The following is an 18,350-nucleotide window of genomic DNA, read 5'->3' on the forward strand; positions in this document are numbered from 1 at the left end:
CACTTGGTTTAACTATATTCCAGAAAGACTTTGACCATCATACCTTCACCTCTCTCTCTGTGGCAGCAAGACTAGAGGTGAAAACATGTATCACACATCAGAAACATGAGAGCTGGGAACTGTGAGTCAGCAGTTCCTCTGGTGATATGCTGAGTATGAATTTGACAGGTGGCCACTTCTGATCTAATGCACCTTCAAGACTTCCTGGAAACATGCTTCTCCCATTTCATGTTTGTTTATTTTTGTTGTGACTGTGTGTCTGCAGGACAGATGAACAGATTCAGAAAACCATACGGGACAAGTTCAGAGAATGCACCGTGCTGACCATCGCTCATCGCCTCAACACCATCATAGACAGCGACAGGATACTGGTGAGTGCTCTCTCCTGACTCAGTGAAGTAAACTACAGTTTACGTATGAATTGTACTGAGTTTTTTTTGTAGCTTTACTCTCTCCACTTCATGTAATAGTAGTTTAAATGGTCTAACTGGTTCATAGAACTAATCTTTTCTTTTCTACAACTGCATAGTGATGAGCATGTCTTGCAAACTAGTTTTAATCTGTTAAATTATTTTTGTGTCCTGTACATGAGTGCAACTGAGGTTAAGGGTCGTTTGCCGTTATCCTGCTTTAAGGTGCTGGACAGCGGTACCATCCAGGAGTTTGACCGTCCCCTCACCCTGCTGCAAAACAAAGAGGGGGCTCTCTACAAGATGGTGCAACAGACGGGCCAGGCTGAAGCCTTGCTGGAGGCTGCCAAACAGGTGAAGGTTGCGGAAATTGTTCCTGTCTCTGAAGCATGCCTCTGGCTAGATGTTTTACTGAAGGGATGATTTTTCACATTATTACAGGCAGGACAGCAGTCTTGACAGCCTGAGGCCACCTGAGCAAGACTGCCTGTGTAACAGAGTCCAGATGTAAGTATGTGAGAACACCTGAGGCCTCAGAAGATCGTATGTTTGCATTACATGTGGGTAAGGCAGTGTTCTCCTGCAATGATCCCTTTGTGCTGGAAGTCCAACTGTAAACCTTAAGGGTTGTACTACAATATGTATATGCATTATTTGTTGTTATAAAGACTATTCCATTTTTACCTTAGATCTGGTCCTTGTCTTGTTTATTTGCAATGGTAATGGTATTTTTTCTTATTAGACAATAACAAGCCTTTTGCCCATTGCCGAGCCCGTCAGGAAGACATCCCTTAATACGGTAAAACCCTTTATTTCTGTGTATAGTTTAGATTTTGATCCAAAGGACATCACCACAGTCAGATCTGTAGGTGTTTATGCAGCATTTGACAAACCAAAAATGTACAAATTGGCAGTTGAAACATTAAAGTGTCTTAATTGGAACAATAACTCGACAGACTCCATGTCAGCTGTAGCAGACTGCCACTTGAGCTTCTTCCCTGTAAACGTGAAAGTCAATGGAGTGAATAGAACAAAATAATTTTCTAAAGGTGACAAACATGTTTATCAATCAACATACAAAACACATTTTTACTGAGCTCGCAGGAAAGTGTAGATTTGGTAATGACTAGTGCAGTGCCACCTGTATATACACACACACATAAAGGCAACTTTGGATACAGATTGTCTATCATTTGTTAAATTAACACCTGTGCAAACCTGAAATAAGGCACTTACAGGTTTAAGGATTATGCAAGCATTTAAATGTAATGTCTCCAAGGCATCAGTATACTGAGCAGCAATTTGATAAATATTAAGCACAGAAAATAAATAGTGATTTCCAAGCTATCTCAGCTTGAAGGAAACAACAGCATATCGTTGGACAGGCTGTGCTGAGGCCGGTGCCTCTGCAGATCCTGTCTCCTCACCAGCTTGTTGTCCAGGTGCTGTGTGCTTTCACCACATGCTGGGGGGGGGCAGTACAAGCCCAGACACTTTCAAGTCTTTAGGCAAGGCGGCGAGTCACAACCTCCAGCTCACAGAGCTGTCTCAAAGATAACCAAGTTGCCGTCTGCGGTTTCTGCATGTCCGTTTGAAATGTTGGGATGGTCTCTGTCGTTGTAAGCCTAGAATGACATTGTTTGTCAGATTCCTTTGAAAGAAAACATTGTAGAATGTGTTTTAGAGGGTAAACTCACCTGTTTTGCCAGCTCTAGTAGAGCTGCTGCCTCTTGTTTGCCAGTCTGCTGCACCATTTGATAAAAGATGCCTTCTCGATCTCGAAGCAGGGTGTAAGGCTCATCGTAGGCATGAATTTTCCCTGCATCTAGAACCTAGAGACAAAATCAGAGTTTTGGTTTAATGAGTGTGATTTATTTGTGACTTTAGTTGAATGTTAACATGCTGGGCTGTGATTGGCTGGTGTCACTAAAAGCAACCAACAGCGCTTCATCTACAGGCAAGTAATAACTGCTGCAATTTGTGGTGTATCCTGGTAGATGGCTGGTTTGGCAACTGAAGTCTGGTTGAGAGGTTCACACTTGTTGCACCTTGACTACAAACAGTGATAGTGTTCAATGTGGTTTGTTACCAACCCGTAATCACAGCTGAGAGTCATGTCAGGACAGAGTCAACTCAAACCAAATGTATTTCCTCTGATCTCACTCAGAGGTGTGACAGCAGGTTGGTAACAAAACTATGAACTACAGCTAAGTAAGTGCTCACCAAAAATCTGTAGTAGCTCTCGTTCATAGTTTTGTTGCACCTATTTCCAGGAATGTGCTTTGTTACCAACCTGCTGTCACACCTCTGAGTGACATGACTCTCAGACTGCAGGTCAACATAAAGCTAGATGACAGTTTCTTACATACTAAATGTCAGGTTGAAGTGAGCACACAGATACATGACTGCTGAGAAAAGGCAACCTGAAACCACAAGAGGGCAGCAAAGACACAGCAGCTAGTGTTATGTTACTGAGGAGTATTTAACTTTAGCAATACAGGCCTGTGTTTGCGCTGAAGTGTGACATGATTATTAGCATAACAGTTGTAAGCAGCCCGGGACCAAGAAGTAGTTGCATCTGTCCTATCTTATGCCAGCCACTAAACTGCAGCAGTTATTGCTTTTCCTGGAGGTGGTGACACCAAGATGTGTACATCTACAGCTATTTTCCCCGCAGAGACCACAATAAATAGACTGCCAAGGTCAGGGATCGAACCACCAACCTTCTGATCAGTACATAACTGCTCTACCTCCCTAATCTTCATGCAGACACCTTTATGCCACTCATGTATCCTTAAAAACAGAACATTTGAGTTGTACTTGTTTCAGTTTAGCACTCTTTAATAGTATGTATGCGCATACACCTTAGTATACTAATATTTAGTTTGATGCAGTCCTATGCGGATGTTACAAATGTTCTGAAGGCTGTAGTTTGTGTTGTTAAACTGACAAAACTACAGCCTTCAAAACAGAACATTTGTAACATCCATATAGGACTGCAACAAACTATTATTATACTAAGGTGTATTCACATACTATTAAAGAGTGCTAAACTGAAACAAGTAGTTTTGCACAAACTACAACTCAAATACTCATGTATCCTTACATACTTGAGCATTTCCAGTACACTAAGTGTGAGCTAGTATGTACTACACCTAGCATGTCCAAACTATTCCATCAAGGGCCATGTGGCTGCAAGGAGGAGCACACCAAGCTGGACTCAGCTGATCATTAGGCGACCTCTTGACGGCATATTTTGGAACAACTATACAATAGATAAGTATTTGACAGCAATTATCTTAAAAGTGTACTTAAATGTTACTACAAATACATTTTGCGATACTTAATGTGCACTTAACTATACTGAGCGTTACATTAGGTAAGAGCACTCACCAGTATCCTGTCGCTGTCTATGATGGTGTTGAGGCGATGAGCGATGGTTAGCACGGTGCATTCTCTGAACTTGTCCCGTATGGTTTTCTGGATCAGTTCATCTGTCCTGCAGACACACAGCATTTACAGTATCTACATAGTGCACTCTGTAACAATAACCCCCCCCCCCTAAAGATAGAAAACAGTACTACCACGGCAGTGATCAGTGTCAGCAGTACCTGGGGTCCACGTTGGCAGTGGCCTCATCGATGATGAGGATGCGGTTCTTCCTCAGGATGGCTCTGGCCAGACACACCAGCTGTCTCTGGCCCACGCTGAAGTTGGAGCCCGACTCGGCCAGAACCGTCTCCAGCTTAGCAGGCAGCTCCTCCACCACAGACTTCAGCTGCACCTGTGGGGAACATGGAGATACTCATGATCATATAAATGCAGCTCTGCTGACCAGGATATGTGTGGGGCAGTTGAAAGAAATAAACTGTGGACAATGACTGAGATTTCAAAGATCCGTAATTTGCTGCATTAATCTAAACAAACCTTCTCTGCTTATTTGTAAAATGACAAGTTACAATAACTACATTATCTATCAAGGTCCCAACAAAGGATTTGTGTGTCTCACTGACCTCTTGCAGAGCATTCCACAGCTCTTCATCTGTGTGTTGGCTAAAAGGGTCCAGGTTCTTCCTCATGGAGCCTGTAAACAGCACTGGGTCCTGGAAAACAGGGGGGGGCAGACTGGTGAATAACACTAAGTGGACAAAAACAAGTTTGAATACATTTGTTTTCTCAATTAACCAACTGGAACTACCTTTAGATATGAAAAACAGCTACAGTGATACTAATGCAAGCGTTCTACAAACATAAAATGAGCTTGTCGCTGGCCTGGTGTTGTCAGTTTTAATGCACAATAAAAAGGTGTTCTGTTCACCTGAGGGATGATGGACATCTTCTGGCGCAGGTCATGGAGGCCGATGTCAGAGGTCAAAACACCATCGATGTAGATCTTCCCCTGAGGCTCCGCCAGGCGGAACAGAGCTGAGACCAGGGAGCTTTTCCCAGCACCGGTCCTTCCCACGATCCCCACCTGACACACAGGAAAGACCAGTCGATCAGATTCGCTTTAACTTCACATGAAATCAACAGCACTCAGTCCTCAAAAGACCAATGTCTGACCTTCTCTTTGGGTCGGAACATAGCTTTCAGGCTCTGCAGCACCAGCGGCCCGTCATCGCTGTAGGAGAAGCTGACCCGGTCAAAGGTCACCAGGCCTTTGCTGGGCCAATCAGGAGGAGGACGCTTCTGGGTTTCCCAGGGTGCTTCACTCTGCAGCTGAGTGTACTCCACCACCCTCTCTACTGATGTCATCTGGAGACAGGAGAGATGCAGGTGACAACACATTACATACTGGGCTTTGACAAGGCTGCCACATAGCAAATCATGATTTTATACAGTTTTACAAAAGTTGTACATACGCGTTTCCTTTAAAATTTCATTGAGGTACACAGTCATTAGTCTCTGTCATATTCAACACTGATGCCGACCAACTACACAAGTTAAGCAGTGAAGTGTTTACTCTTCACTGGCCAACCACCAAATAAGCTCAGTCAACCCAGTCGAAATAAAACATTACCTCATCACAGTGTGTTGAACCTGCATTTTAACTGGTGAGTATCTACATGCATATATTTTGTACTACACACTGTTGTGGGCAAAAGAGAGTTGCACGAAATCATGCTTGCACTCTCTCCAGTGGTAGCACAATGCTAAAACGGCACATGGACATAGGCCTGGCTATGCAAGCTTATGCCCTCACCATCTGATGGACCTGCATTTGCAGAACAGCCAATAGGAACACATTCTCTCTATTCTGACCTCAATCACAAGTTAGACTTTCAAAGGATGTGTTATTATGTTATAATGTGTTATTTTTCCCACTGGAGAATGGTGAGTTTTGCTGTCAATAAATGTTACTCAATGCACACTAAAATATAGTAGTTCTTATTTTGCATGCCCTTGTGTTTCCACCCTTGGAGCTGCTGAAACTGCAAATTTCTCTTTGGAGATTAATAAAGTATCTATCTATATATAAAGATGAACCCCACTTAACAGAGTTATAATCAATCAAAAGCATGAAATGTGGCCAACTGATCTAAATAAAGTCTGAATAAAATCAAAGACAAAGGGAGTATCTCACCAAGTTCTCCACCTCGGCACTCTGCCGAACGCCCCACTGGAACATGCCCATCAGTGTGACAGAGTAGGACAGAGCCAAACCAACAGAGCCGGCGTCCAGCTCTGACAGGAAAAAGACATCTCACGTGTCAACATAGTTGTGAACAAAATAGCTGTGTCTAACAAAGTATTATTATTCATGTGTGGGATTTGAATATTTCTGACTCATGTTAAGTGAAAATCTTTCTTACGGTCTCTGAGCAGCAGGCAGCCAAAGGTGGTGACAGTAACAAAGATGGAGCAGATGCCGTCAAGGCGGAGAGCGAACCAACGAGAGGTGGTCAGGAACAGGAACCAGGCCCCTGTTTGGGATGAGGACTATTGTTGACACTGGACTGACACAGCTCACAAAAGCGTCTTATTGATGGACAGTGCTGAGGCTGACCTGAGTGCAGGTCCTGATGGGCGTCGAAGGCTTTCTGGAACCTCTCCTCCGCTCTAAAGGCTCGGATCGTCCACAGGCCCTGAAGAGACGAGGACAGGTGGGAGAAGACCGGACTCCGAGCTGCAGGGAAAACCACAACGAGGCGGGCACAGCACACATATTATGGTTGTTGTTGGGACACAGATATGATGCACACACTGTTGCACTGTGGGACACTCACTGGTGGATTCGAGGCGTTTGACGTCTCTGGAGGTCTGCAGGAAGTAGCGGCGCAGGTAGAGGAAGAAGAGAAGGAGGGGGACCACGGGGATGAGGATCCAGGGGATCACTGACACCGACACAGCGATCACACCGAGAATCTGCAGGAACACCTGAGCAGAGAAAACAAACAGTTCAGATCTAAAATCAAGTTACTGCTTTAAAGTTTTAACATTCAGAAAATGAATATTTAGCAGCTCGAATCAGCACGGATGTTGGTTAAAATACTGAACTCACTGAAAGTATAAAACAATGCTAATACATAATATTTTTATGCCACTTTCATATTTTGAGGACCTTCTTTTATGATGTTATCGTGAAGCTAACTGTTGCCTTTTCAAAGTTTTGGTCTCACCTACAACAGACTTTGTCTCAAAGGGGCAAAGGAGATCAGAGTGCCTTCAAACAGGCAAACATCTAAGAGGATATTGGTAAGACAATAAATGTAGATATAATGACTGGCCAAGCATCTCTGTGGTGAATATGGTTCATCAAGTCTCTCGCTTCAGTGTGGAGGCTCTAATGAGTTGCTGTGAGATCTCTCCTCACCTGAATGAAGTCCACAAAAGTCCACGGCATGTTAGAATCCAGCTGGCCAATGTCCTTTGAAAACCTGTTCAGGACTCTTCCTGAGATGAGACAGGAGAGAATATGGAGAATATCACACTGTGGAAATAACATGAGCCATCATAATATTTATTTTAGGTTCAGTGTTGAATCTTCTGATTGTAGTGCCAACACAGCAATTTAGTAATGCACCAACAATCCTTTGGTGAAGGTCATTCTTGGAGCAATCAGGCTGTTTAAATGTCTGCAAGGGTTTAACAACAAAATCCCAAACTTTACTTCAGAGTTAAGATGCTCAACTATTAAAACAATAGCTAATATTACACCATTATCTGACCCGGTAACAAGCCATTTTTCACCCGTATGAACAACAACTTTTGGTACTTAATAAAAGCTCCTCATGGTTAATACAAAACATCAGCATTGCGAGCGTTATAGTACTTCCTGCCCTCCATCTGCAGTTCACAACAGTGACGTGACGTCACATGTAAACAACTAAATGCCAAAATATGAGAAACATATTCTTATGAACTAAAGGTAATGGTTAAATTTTCTTACCAATAGGGTTGATGTCAAAGAAGCGCACAGGCGTTCTGAGTATGGAGTTGAACATGCGGTTGTGCAGGGACTGTGCACACCTCACCAGCACTTTGAACAGCATCAAATTCCTGATAAATCCAAAAACGATAGTGACCAAAGTCAAACCTGTAAAAACAAACAGCAGAAATATTATTGAAATGCCGCACAGTGCATGCTGTGCAGAGAATCGTGACAACTTGTGTGTGCAGATTACCTCCGTAAACACCCAGGTAGAAGTCTAAATCCAGCTCTTTGGTGACGTTTTGACCGTTTTGGATGGTGGTGTTGTTGGTAGTCAGCTTCTCCTGCTCTTCAGCCCTGAATAGTCACAATGTTACACAAAAAGAAGGAAAAGAAATCAGACCTGTGAGAAATATAACAATAATGGGCATTAACGTAGAGGATGTTTTCATACTTACCAGTAAGCCAACCACCAGTCCTGCATGATGTATGCGGTCTAAAAGAATAAGCAATATGTCAGTGTGTTTCTCTAAATCTCAAGAGGGGGCAGCTGTTTCTCTTCATTAGTGGCCTCTGCTGGGCTTCTGCATACCTGAGCCAGAATGTTGATCAGTATGACAACTAGCAGAACCACTATGCTGGCTCCAGCTCTCAGGTACTTCACATACAGACTCACTCCAATGGTTCCTTCAGCACGACTCTCCTCTGCTAGGGTCTGCACCGGCTCTGCCTGTATGAACACAGGATGAACTCAGTTTACCCCCAGTAACACACCAGATGAATGACAACAAGAGAGCCAAACAGAATAAACTGCTTTGACGTCCATTAAGTGAACTAACAGGGAAAATATTCAAGGATTTGTCAAATTAAGGTCTACACCAAGTCTTGTCTGGATTACTTAAACCTGCTGATTTATTCCCCCTTTTGGTCACTTGGGGGCAGCAAAAACCAGCTGTAAATACAACACTGACATACCTTTATTTTTTCAGTTCACATGTTGAACTTATTATGAAACGGCTGCTGATAGACGAGATCAGCAAAGAGCAACAATGTCACTCATCTGGAGTCATGTTTGTTTCATTCAAGTCCAATATTCACGCTCCTTTTAGCTGCATGTGTTTGGTTTCTGCTAACTCCTGAGAGAAATATCAGACTCTTTAGCTGCTAAATGCTTCACTGTGTGCACAATTATTAGGCAAGTTGTATTTCTGAGGATTCATTTTATTATTAAACAACTGCAGTGCTCTCGGTCAACCCAAAATGTTAATAAACCACAAACCTGAATATTTAAGAAAGTAAAAGTGAGGTTTCAATTTATGTGTCTTGTTCAGTGGTGGTTGGGTTTCAGCCTGCCTTACCTCAACATGTCTCTGAGAACTGAACACCTTGTACTTCTGAGCACGCCAGGTAGGTTGCAGTTTTGTATTTAGAGTGGAGGATAACGGGTTCCTGGTAGCTTCACATTTAATTCTTCTCAAATCTTTGGCAGGTAATTTGCAACAAAACACATCCATCTGAAATATTTTTTATATTTGACTTTTCAGAGTCAGTTAAATCTGTTTTTTTTGCCCATTGTGCCTGAGGAAATGAAGCTGCCTAGTAATCATGCACACCTGGACACAGGGTGTTGATCTCCTTAGGCCACACCCTCCCTCATTACACAAACACACATCATCTGATGGGCTTAAATCTAAAGGACATTCAAGTTGATACATATTTAAGTTGGAAAATATGAATAAAGATGAAATGGTCAAAATACTCACGTGCCTAATAATTGTGCACACAATGTATATTAACCAGCCAGTCGCCAACTTTGTCTGTCTGTCATGTGGTGCTGAGCAGGAAATGCAGACTGGGTTTATCAGTGAACCAAAACAGTGAAGTTATAATACTACATAAATCTGAGAGGAGCTACAGATGATTATTCTCTCTGTAGGTTCATCACCATTACGTATTCTCATAAAAATATTGATTCTAACCACATTTAAGTAGCAGTCCTGTTGCCTTGTACCACTTGTGTGTATAAAGCTGATAAACAGAATTTAATATTAACTTTAATTAACTAAATATCTCAATTGCGCACATTGCATTATAACGTTTTATTTTTTCATTCTCATTCTTTCATTATTTCCTCTGGAGAAGTTAAGACAACACCTTTGACTCTGAACACAGACCATCTGCAGTGTGCAGCGAAGATGAACAAATAAAGAGAGGAAATGATGCACGAACCGGTAGCTGGTCTCCATCTTTGACAGAGTGCACAGAGGAGGTGTGCGACATCGTAGAGTTCTGGGACAGAGTTCTGATCCTGGTGGGAGTGTCCTGGGGGGGCTGCTGCTGCTCCTCCTCCTCCTCCTTCAGCAGGGAGGTGAAGTCCACTCCAGACTGCTGCAGCTCTGTGTACGTCCCCTTTGCCACCATGTGACCCTGACACGTGCACACAGAGTTAAGAAACTGCACATCTGCGGATGTGTTTACGTTGCACTGCCAACACCTAAACGCTATCTCATCACACATACACACACTTTGACAAGTTTATGGCTCATACATTTCATTATACTAAGATGCTGGTGCTGACATGTTGAATCAATAACAGTCTGAAATCCAGCGAGTGACCTAAACAGGGTGCAATGTCCATTATATCTTTGCAAAGAACAACATTTTGACTGATTCTGCTTTACTGCAAACATTACTAGTAGTGTGGCTAAAAGTCTCAAGTCCTGAGCCACAGGATCAACATGATTTCTTGTGTGCAGTGTTGACCATTTATCCTGAGGGAAAGCTCACAGACTGTCCAATCAAAGTTACATGTAGATTCCCCCAGGAGATTTCATTATTTCTTGTATATAAAGTGGAAAAATCAGGATGTCACATATTAGGATTGATCCTCTGGGAACCACAAATTACAGAATTTCATCATCACATCAATTTCTGAGAAATCTTGTGTTTTTTAAACACACAGATTCTCCTTTAACATGGAGTAACTAAAACAAAGTCCCTGCTCTCAAAACAAGTGCTATAACAGAGGATGAAGACCTTGAGACAGGCTGGTGGAATGGAAGTGAATTACTGAACTGTATAAAACTGTCAATACAAAAAGGAACCAACCTCTTTGAGGACCAGAATCTGGTCGGCCGCCTTCAGGTACTGCAGCTGGTGGGTGACCAGGATACGAGGCTTGTTCTTCAGGAGGCCACAGATGCACCTGTTTCATGAACATACATTGATGATCATGTCAGGTTTTAACACTAACGCATACACTTTTTGTCTTATTAGCAGAGTAGTACGTTAGAATTGGACACAGTAAATCTATTAGGGATTTGTTTCTCTCTGTGTGTGCCTTACTATTTCTTTCTGTGCAGCTCTGTAGGTCTGTATTGTGAAAGAGGAAGAGTGTGACGGGAAGAGTGGGGCCATTTTCAATTGTCTACCTGACACTAGCAGCACCGCACCTCTTCCTGGCTCGGGCTTAGCTCATTCAAACACTGAAAACCCTTTCTTGATCTTCTTGGCGACATTATGCAACAACGCAGACACACTTCCGTCCCTCTTTTTACGGAAACTTTCTCCTGCTGTGATCTTATGCTGAAGGCTTTCAGCTCCAGCTTTGAGGCTCTCTATGAACACTCCAGCATTTTCCAGTTTGGTAGATCAAATGAATCTCCCCTGCTGTGGTTTCACAGTGTACAAGACCTTAACCTGCTGCTCTAATATGAGAACATGGGAAACTTGTCAAACTGGATGGGTTACACATAGTTGCTCACTGTTCAAAGAGGTGTCTCCCGACCTCAGCATCCACAGCACTCAAAGGGTCATCCAGCAGGTAGATGTCTGCATCCTGATACACAGCCCTGAGAAAACACAGTTATGTTAGACAGCATGTAGCCGCAACACCATGTGGAAAGTTTCAGCTGTTTACTTGCTGCTTACTAGCTGCCTTTGAAACAGCAGATCTTTCTATTCTCTTAGACTGCATCATGGATGTTGTTGGCATTCAGTGGTTTGCCTCTTAACTTGAATATTTGTTTCAGTAGGACTGATATTTCTCTTCTTCCATCTCTTGTATAACTTCATTGTTGTTTACATGTGCTCAAGCTAGCTATCTTAAGCTCAGTGCAGCACAGAGAGGGGGCTTATTTGCAGTGATTTTGAGCTTCCCAATATAATTATATCCTCCATTAATAAATGTGTTAAGTATCTGTAGCTCTGACCTCGCCAGGTTGACACGGGCTTTCTGTCCCCCGCTGAGCGTGGCCCCTCTGTCCCCGATCAGTGTCAGGTCTCCATCCGGGAGCAGCTCCAGGTCCTGCACAAATGTACAGCGCAGCGTCATCAACGTGGACCACACAAACACCAGAACAGAGGAGCGATCACACTGAACTTTATTATAAATTAAAAGAGGTGTGCAGCAGCAGCAACAACACAGTTACGATTCTTTTAAAGCATTTTCCAGACACTGACAGCAGACAATGGAAAGGTGGCAGAAAATGACCTTCTGAGTCACTTCCTGCAATATTATTCAATGAAAAAATTAAAATGAAATTAAGATGAAGTTGAGAGTCATGTCAAGAAGGACAGTTTTGAGTTGGATGTTAACCTTTTCAGCACCTCATAGGGGTAGACAACTTTCCATGAAAACATTTGGACATTTGTCAGAATTATTATCTTTCCTTCTACAAGCTTGAATAAACAGGTTCATGTCATGCTAGCTCAATCCTACAGTAATATTGGATTCGGAAGAACATGCATTACAGCTCATGTGCTGCTTATGTAGAATCGTGTCAGGGCTAAAATCACAACCACAACAAGTCAGGTTTAAGTCCAGAGCTGAAACAATTCATCCATTAATCAATCATTTGATCGACAGGAAAACATCTATAGAGACTGTAACAACCGATTTGTCATTTGAGTAATTTTTCAAGCAAACAGCAGCCCTATTTATGCCCACATAACATTAAACATGACAGATGTGCGTCATGCATATGCAGCACAAGTAAAAACACAGAAAACAATGACACAAACTGAAGATAACTGACTAACATTATATGACTGCATATTAAAAGATGGAAATAGTTTTTGTAATCCAGATAAGTCACATACTGTGCCTGACAATACTACCAATAAAGTAGATGATTATTGCATTTGCCTTGCGTCCGAGCCAAACTATTTATTTTCTTTTAAATGGACAAAGTCACAGACCCACAAGTAACTGATTTACTGGACACAGCTTCAGTAACCTCTCCCCGAGTGATGGTGAAAATCAAGAGCAATCATAGTCCAACCTCTGCTGTCAGTCAGACATGAGAGAGCAGAGGCAGCTGGTATTTTGAAGATGTGTTGCTCTCCACCGCCCCAAACAAACCAATGAACCACCTGAGCTCTAACTCACATGAATGACCATGCTAAAGATACTCATCTAAAACCATAACCATAAATTTATCAGTATGTTAAGGAGAAGTTCACAGGGTTCACACAACCTTCAAAACAACAGTCAGGTGCCCATTTGTACAACTGAAACAGGTTTTTCTTGCTGTAATGATTCCTCTTTACGTCTGCAATTGAAAGATTCCTTTCTAATGAGCTTCGAGAGGGAATTATCGGTGGAAGTTTCTCTGAGGCTAATATGGAAGATTCAGCAGTCTGAGTTAGCTTCATAATGACCTCAGATAAACTCTGGAATAAATTTATGCAGATAAGAGGATTTTGACCCCAAACAGTTTTATTGTAGAGACAAAGTAAACAAACAGGAAATATAATGAGGGTTGCTGTTCAGAGTCTGTGGCTCTTGCTTATGACAGAATGCTGGTGTTCTGCACCTGGTGCTCGACACAAGATTTTATCTATCTAGGTCTCCATCTATGTTAACAGATACTGGAATAGTATTCTGTCAAATTCATGCAAAAATAGGGTTTATGGTTTCTGACTTTTTCCTCAAAGGAGAACTCCAGTTCATGTTTCCAGAGCAGACATTCTCGTTAACATACAGAACAACAACCCAACTGAATGCAACTGTGAGGGTGTGGTTTGATAAGATTTGATTTACAGTAGTCTAGCAACATTAGATAACACCTGTCACCACATTCTGGTTTATTGCTAAACTATAAAAGTGTGAAGTGATTGAATGACCTTTTTTCTACATGCAATATGTCAATTCTTTATCTATTTTAAGACAAAGTGTTCTTCATGTAAAGTAATAATTAAACTATGTCTCACCCTCTTTAGAGCGCAGGCTTTGATGACTCGGTCATATTTCTGGGGGTTCAGCACTTTGCCAAACAGGATGTTACTGCGTATGGTTCCAGGGAACACCCAGGGCTGCTGGGCAGCGTAGGTCAGCTGACCTTTGACCTTCAGCACCCCCTTGTCATCAGGCAGCTCTCCCAGGATGGAGCTCAACAGTGACGACTGGATGGACATGCAGGTACAAAGACAGGTAAAACATGAGATGACTGAAGAATGTACACAAACTAAACGCTGTTCTTATTCAAGTGTCTACTACAAGTCACAACGAGGCGCCTCCTGAATCTTCAATGCTGACACAAGGTGGTAACTGACCTTTCCAGCTCCCACCGGTCCGATTACAGCCAGCAGCTGATTTGAGTTCAGAGTGAAGGAGATGTTCTGCAGCGACGGAGCATCCAGACTCTGCAGGAGGTACAAAACATATTTAAACATTATAATATAACAGCCCAGAAAAGATGCAACTACTGTATGTCAGTAAAGACTGAAACCTTTACAGCTTTAAAGATGTTCTTGTTCACTCATTCACTCACCAATACTGTGAAATAGTGTACTTCTGATAGCTGGCAAATTGGATCAGGCTTTACACCATTCACTCTTTATCCCCTTGCCTTGATTGGCTAAATCTAATGAATTAACTCAGGGTATTCCTAGTGCTGTATACCAGTGAGAGCAAGGCATCTGACCTTGTCCCAGTAGCAGATCAGGTCCTGAATCTCCACTGAGGCTTCCTTCTTCTCATCCTGTGGCAGTGCAGGGCTGTTCTTTTCAATCTCATTCAGCAACAAGAAATCCTTGACCATAAAAAAAAAAAACAGAGTCAGTGCCAAGTTGTAAGGGTTATAAAAACATTCTCATGTGATATCAAAGAACTGGATGCAATCAAACTGTACTTTTATCTGCGTTTATACAGCTGACCACGCAAGACTTCAAGGCTAACTGAAGACAAGAATATCAACCTAAACTCACCCTGGACCATCTAATGGGAAAATATGTTTGTAGATTATGTTACAATTGCAATTAGGAAGCAGGGTCTGCTAACTGGTACCCCCCCTTCAATTTCTAATAAAGAGCAGTTCATTCATCTTAAAGCTAAAAAAATAAAGCAATATTACAAATTAATTGTCATTATTGAAGCAGCGTACCTGAATCCTGCGGATGCTGACGCGGCTCTCAAACAGCTTCTCGATGGCACTCGGGAAGAAGAGCGTGACGGTGAGTCGCACAGCTGTGTACAAGGACACCGTCACAAAGACACGGCTGGCTGAGATGGTGTTTCCCAGAAGGACGTAGAGGGTGAAGGTGACGAAGACGATGATCTTGCTGGCGCAGAAGAAGGAGGCCATGTTGAGCCCTCGTAGGTAGGAGCTCTTCATGATCTTGGAGATCTCCTTGCTAAGATGACACAGAGATCCAACAGTCACATGACCTGACTTCAAATCTTACATAGGACCGCAGACGATCACTGATGAGATGTGGTTCGATTGGTACCATCCACAACTTTTGATAGAAACACGAAAAATAACCATTCTGACAAACTGAATTGAACCAGACTACTTGGTGGAAACGTTTAGGCTTTCCAGCCACAGAGCAGGAAAAACTAAACATCAATTAAGGCCACATCACCACCATGAGGGCAAAACTGTGAGGAAGTCGTGCTTGTTTCTTATCAATGTGATAAACTGAGCTTAAAGTTACAGAAGTCATCAGTTAACAGCTCAGGATTACCAGTGTTCATCTAGACTTCTTTGTTCCCCAAAGAGATCATGTCCTCAGGATGATATGGCCTTTAAAATAGATGAGAATAAAATCATGAGGACATAGCAAAGCCACATGGCATGGGTTGCTATGGCAACGTAGGGAACAGCCAGTGGGAACAGGGGAATTGAAAATGCAAGAGAACAGCAGGGGAGGGGGACATGCTTGTTGAGGGTTGGCAAGCATGGGATGCATATTTCACCATTTATCAGATCATTTATATAAATTTATATTGTTTTTAACAGCTTATCGGTGTGCCGGCACCATCAACAATACTGGCTAGTAAACAAGTTAAGAAACATATGAGCAATTTACAGCAACTAATGTCATTTCTAAGAGCTGATGTCAAGACCCAAAACCTAATTATCACCTTAAACATCCTCTCTGTGAAAAGAAATCTGCTGTGCCTTCATGTTTTTACCTTCTGACCTCAGAGACCAGAGCAGCGAAGGGTTTTTCCCATGCGTACATCTTGATGATCCTAATTCCAGACACCACCTCGTTCATTGTGCGGATCCTGTTGTCAGTCAGAACGGCCGTCTTACTCCTGCAAAGAAATTTAGTCAGCTGAAATCAGTTGTGACAAAAGGAATTACTGTACAGTGCGTAACCAAGCTCAACAACCCATAATTCTTTTTTTGTTTTTGAAGTCCACAACTAGGAAATAATGTCCCATATTGAGAATTATTTGCTCGTCTTAGCTTGACCTACATTTCATTTTCAAAGCACTGAAGGGAAAAGTAAGTCGAGCAGATTAGTTTGTGATGAATGCTGAAATAAAGCAGAGAAGAGTAGAACACAAAAAGTAGAAATAAAACCGTGAAATAAGAAATAGCGTACTAGAAAGAGGATAATGTGGGCTAACCTGAACTTAGAGAACAGCCTTCCAAACATGGTTTGCACAGGCATCAGGAACATGAGGACCACCATGCCTGCCAAGCACGACGGACCGATCTCCAACCACAGCAGCCCCACGACCACCGCTGCCTGGAGGGGCCCCACCCACAGGAAGTGCAGGAAGATGGTGACCTGTCGAGGAGAATTTATCGTCAATGATTTGCATGCGGAAGCAGGACAGAACTATTTCACACATTAAAATATTCATCACTAAGATCCAAGGTTGTTCTGAAGAAGCATGCTGTAATTATCTCTTACGCTTTAGGCTTTACAGACAGGTTGGAGTCACTTGACAGGCACTTACAAAAGACTTTAATCCAAACCAGCACGAGAGCATAACAGACTAATTAACAGCACCTTTGCCAAGAAACAAAATGACCTGAAGAAACTGTGGAGTTTTCACAGCAGGCTCTGACCTACTGATTAAAGCGAAACACAACACTCCAGTGAGACAAACTGGCACAAAAGGCTTAGAGCACGATCAAGCCTGAACCCTAACGACAGGAGAGACTTGTTAATGTTTCCGTGAGCCAACACAGATGTGAGACACTGCAACCACACACATATTAAAATATGCCACACCCATCAGAACAGCGCATCTTGCCAGAAACTCAAATGCTTCATAAGTGGTGACTTGCAAAATTAGGTCACATGTGCATTCCTTAAGTTTACATCACCAGATGACTGTGTCTTTTTTCACTCAATTAGCCGCTACAACCAGAATCCAGTTCATCGTCTACATAGATTCTGAGTCATCCAGGTAGGCAGGAGATCAGAATGAGGCCTAAATCTACACATCATAGAAGTCATGACTTAACTTTTTTTTTTTTTTTTTACTTCTTTTATGCTTTTGCTGTTCTATGTCGCTTACCTTATGTTTCCTTACTGATCTTATGGTTGCTTTTTTGCTGATTTTTGTGGGTTATTTGACTTTTGTATCTGCATGCCCTTAGTTAAAACAAAATCAACATCTCCTGACATGTCTACAACTAATATTTATGCGATCCTCCCTTAAATGCACTTTCAGTAAGGGGAAGAGACATGCAGCTTGCAAACTCTCACACAAATGAGTTTAATTACATTGCATGTGTGTGCCTGAAAAGCTGCAAAAGCAATATTACCCTCAACTTATCTTACTTTTGTAAAGTCTTCAATTCATTTTATTCTACTTCTCTATTCTATAGTAGATGTCGGAGAAGTACTTACTTACTTGCAGCAAAACCAGCAGCCCTGTTGCTTGTTCACTAAAAGCCTTAAATTTCATGTACCTCATCAAACTTGTTGACGTCATTGGAAAGAAGGTTGACAATCTGGCCTGTGGTGGTCTTTCCCATGGCTGAACTGCTGAGACACAGAGCCTAGAAAGACACAGGAATTACCATCAGTGAAGCAGCACCAATCACTAACACTTTCATTCAAATATCACAAAAACTGCAGATAACTAATCTTGTGCGTGTGTGGGTGTGGAAAGAGGTATAAAATGCAAAATGAGTCATTTTAGAGCTTTTTTTGCGCAACAAATCCATTCAATGCTTATCATGTTATCTTACTTTTGTCTCAAAAACACCACTTTAAGGATTACAGACAGACAGAACTTGGCAGACTTTGCCACATACAAGAATTCAGACATGACTTTCAGTACCTTTGACATGCAAGGTGAGTTGTCCTCCTAC

The 18,350-nt window shown here is 42.2% G+C and overlaps 2 protein-coding genes across 6 annotated transcripts in view; one reads left to right on the forward strand and one right to left on the reverse strand.

The window, feature by feature from the left end:
* The window catches only part of LOC121627257 (ATP-binding cassette sub-family C member 4-like), a 21,713-nt gene extending 19,689 nt beyond the window's left edge, over positions 1-2,024 (forward strand). For both annotated transcript variants that reach the window (XM_041966072.1, XM_041966071.1), the window contains exons 29-31: positions 266-371; positions 636-764; positions 852-2,024. In XM_041966072.1, coding sequence (XP_041822006.1) covers positions 266-371; positions 636-764; positions 852-869 — 253 coding nt within the window. In that variant the 3' untranslated portion in view covers positions 870-2,024. The remainder of the gene's footprint in view (positions 1-265; positions 372-635; positions 765-851) is intronic.
* LOC121627256 (ATP-binding cassette sub-family C member 4-like) overlaps positions 1,206-18,350 on the reverse strand; it is a 32,771-nt gene continuing 15,626 nt past the window's right edge. For all 4 annotated transcript variants that reach the window (XM_041966067.1, XM_041966068.1, XM_041966066.1 and 1 more), the window contains 27 exons: positions 17,946-18,035; positions 16,646-16,809; positions 16,202-16,327; positions 15,168-15,417; positions 14,709-14,816; positions 14,338-14,427; positions 13,996-14,187; positions 11,994-12,088; positions 11,547-11,633; positions 10,891-10,987; positions 10,012-10,209; positions 8,375-8,512; positions 8,241-8,278; positions 8,036-8,139; positions 7,801-7,947; positions 7,225-7,304; positions 6,638-6,788; positions 6,418-6,537; positions 6,224-6,334; positions 5,995-6,095; positions 4,974-5,165; positions 4,729-4,884; positions 4,424-4,513; positions 4,022-4,194; positions 3,804-3,909; positions 2,108-2,242; positions 1,206-2,035 (listed from right to left, as the gene is read on the reverse strand). In XM_041966067.1, the coding sequence (XP_041822001.1) occupies positions 1,946-2,035; positions 2,108-2,242; positions 3,804-3,909; positions 4,022-4,194; positions 4,424-4,513; positions 4,729-4,884; positions 4,974-5,165; positions 5,995-6,095; positions 6,224-6,334; positions 6,418-6,537; positions 6,638-6,788; positions 7,225-7,304; positions 7,801-7,947; positions 8,036-8,139; positions 8,241-8,278; positions 8,375-8,512; positions 10,012-10,209; positions 10,891-10,987; positions 11,547-11,633; positions 11,994-12,088; positions 13,996-14,187; positions 14,338-14,427; positions 14,709-14,816; positions 15,168-15,417; positions 16,202-16,327; positions 16,646-16,809; positions 17,946-18,035 (3,429 nt within the window). In that variant the 3' untranslated portion in view covers positions 1,206-1,945. The remainder of the gene's footprint in view (positions 2,036-2,107; positions 2,243-3,803; positions 3,910-4,021; positions 4,195-4,423; positions 4,514-4,728; positions 4,885-4,973; positions 5,166-5,994; positions 6,096-6,223; positions 6,335-6,417; positions 6,538-6,637; positions 6,789-7,224; positions 7,305-7,800; positions 7,948-8,035; positions 8,140-8,240; positions 8,279-8,374; positions 8,513-10,011; positions 10,210-10,890; positions 10,988-11,546; positions 11,634-11,993; positions 12,089-13,995; positions 14,188-14,337; positions 14,428-14,708; positions 14,817-15,167; positions 15,418-16,201; positions 16,328-16,645; positions 16,810-17,945; positions 18,036-18,350) is intronic.

This window comes from Chelmon rostratus, chromosome 24 (genome assembly GCF_017976325.1).
Source record: "Chelmon rostratus isolate fCheRos1 chromosome 24, fCheRos1.pri, whole genome shotgun sequence".
In the NCBI taxonomy this organism is placed as follows: domain Eukaryota; kingdom Metazoa; phylum Chordata; class Actinopteri; order Chaetodontiformes; family Chaetodontidae; genus Chelmon; species Chelmon rostratus.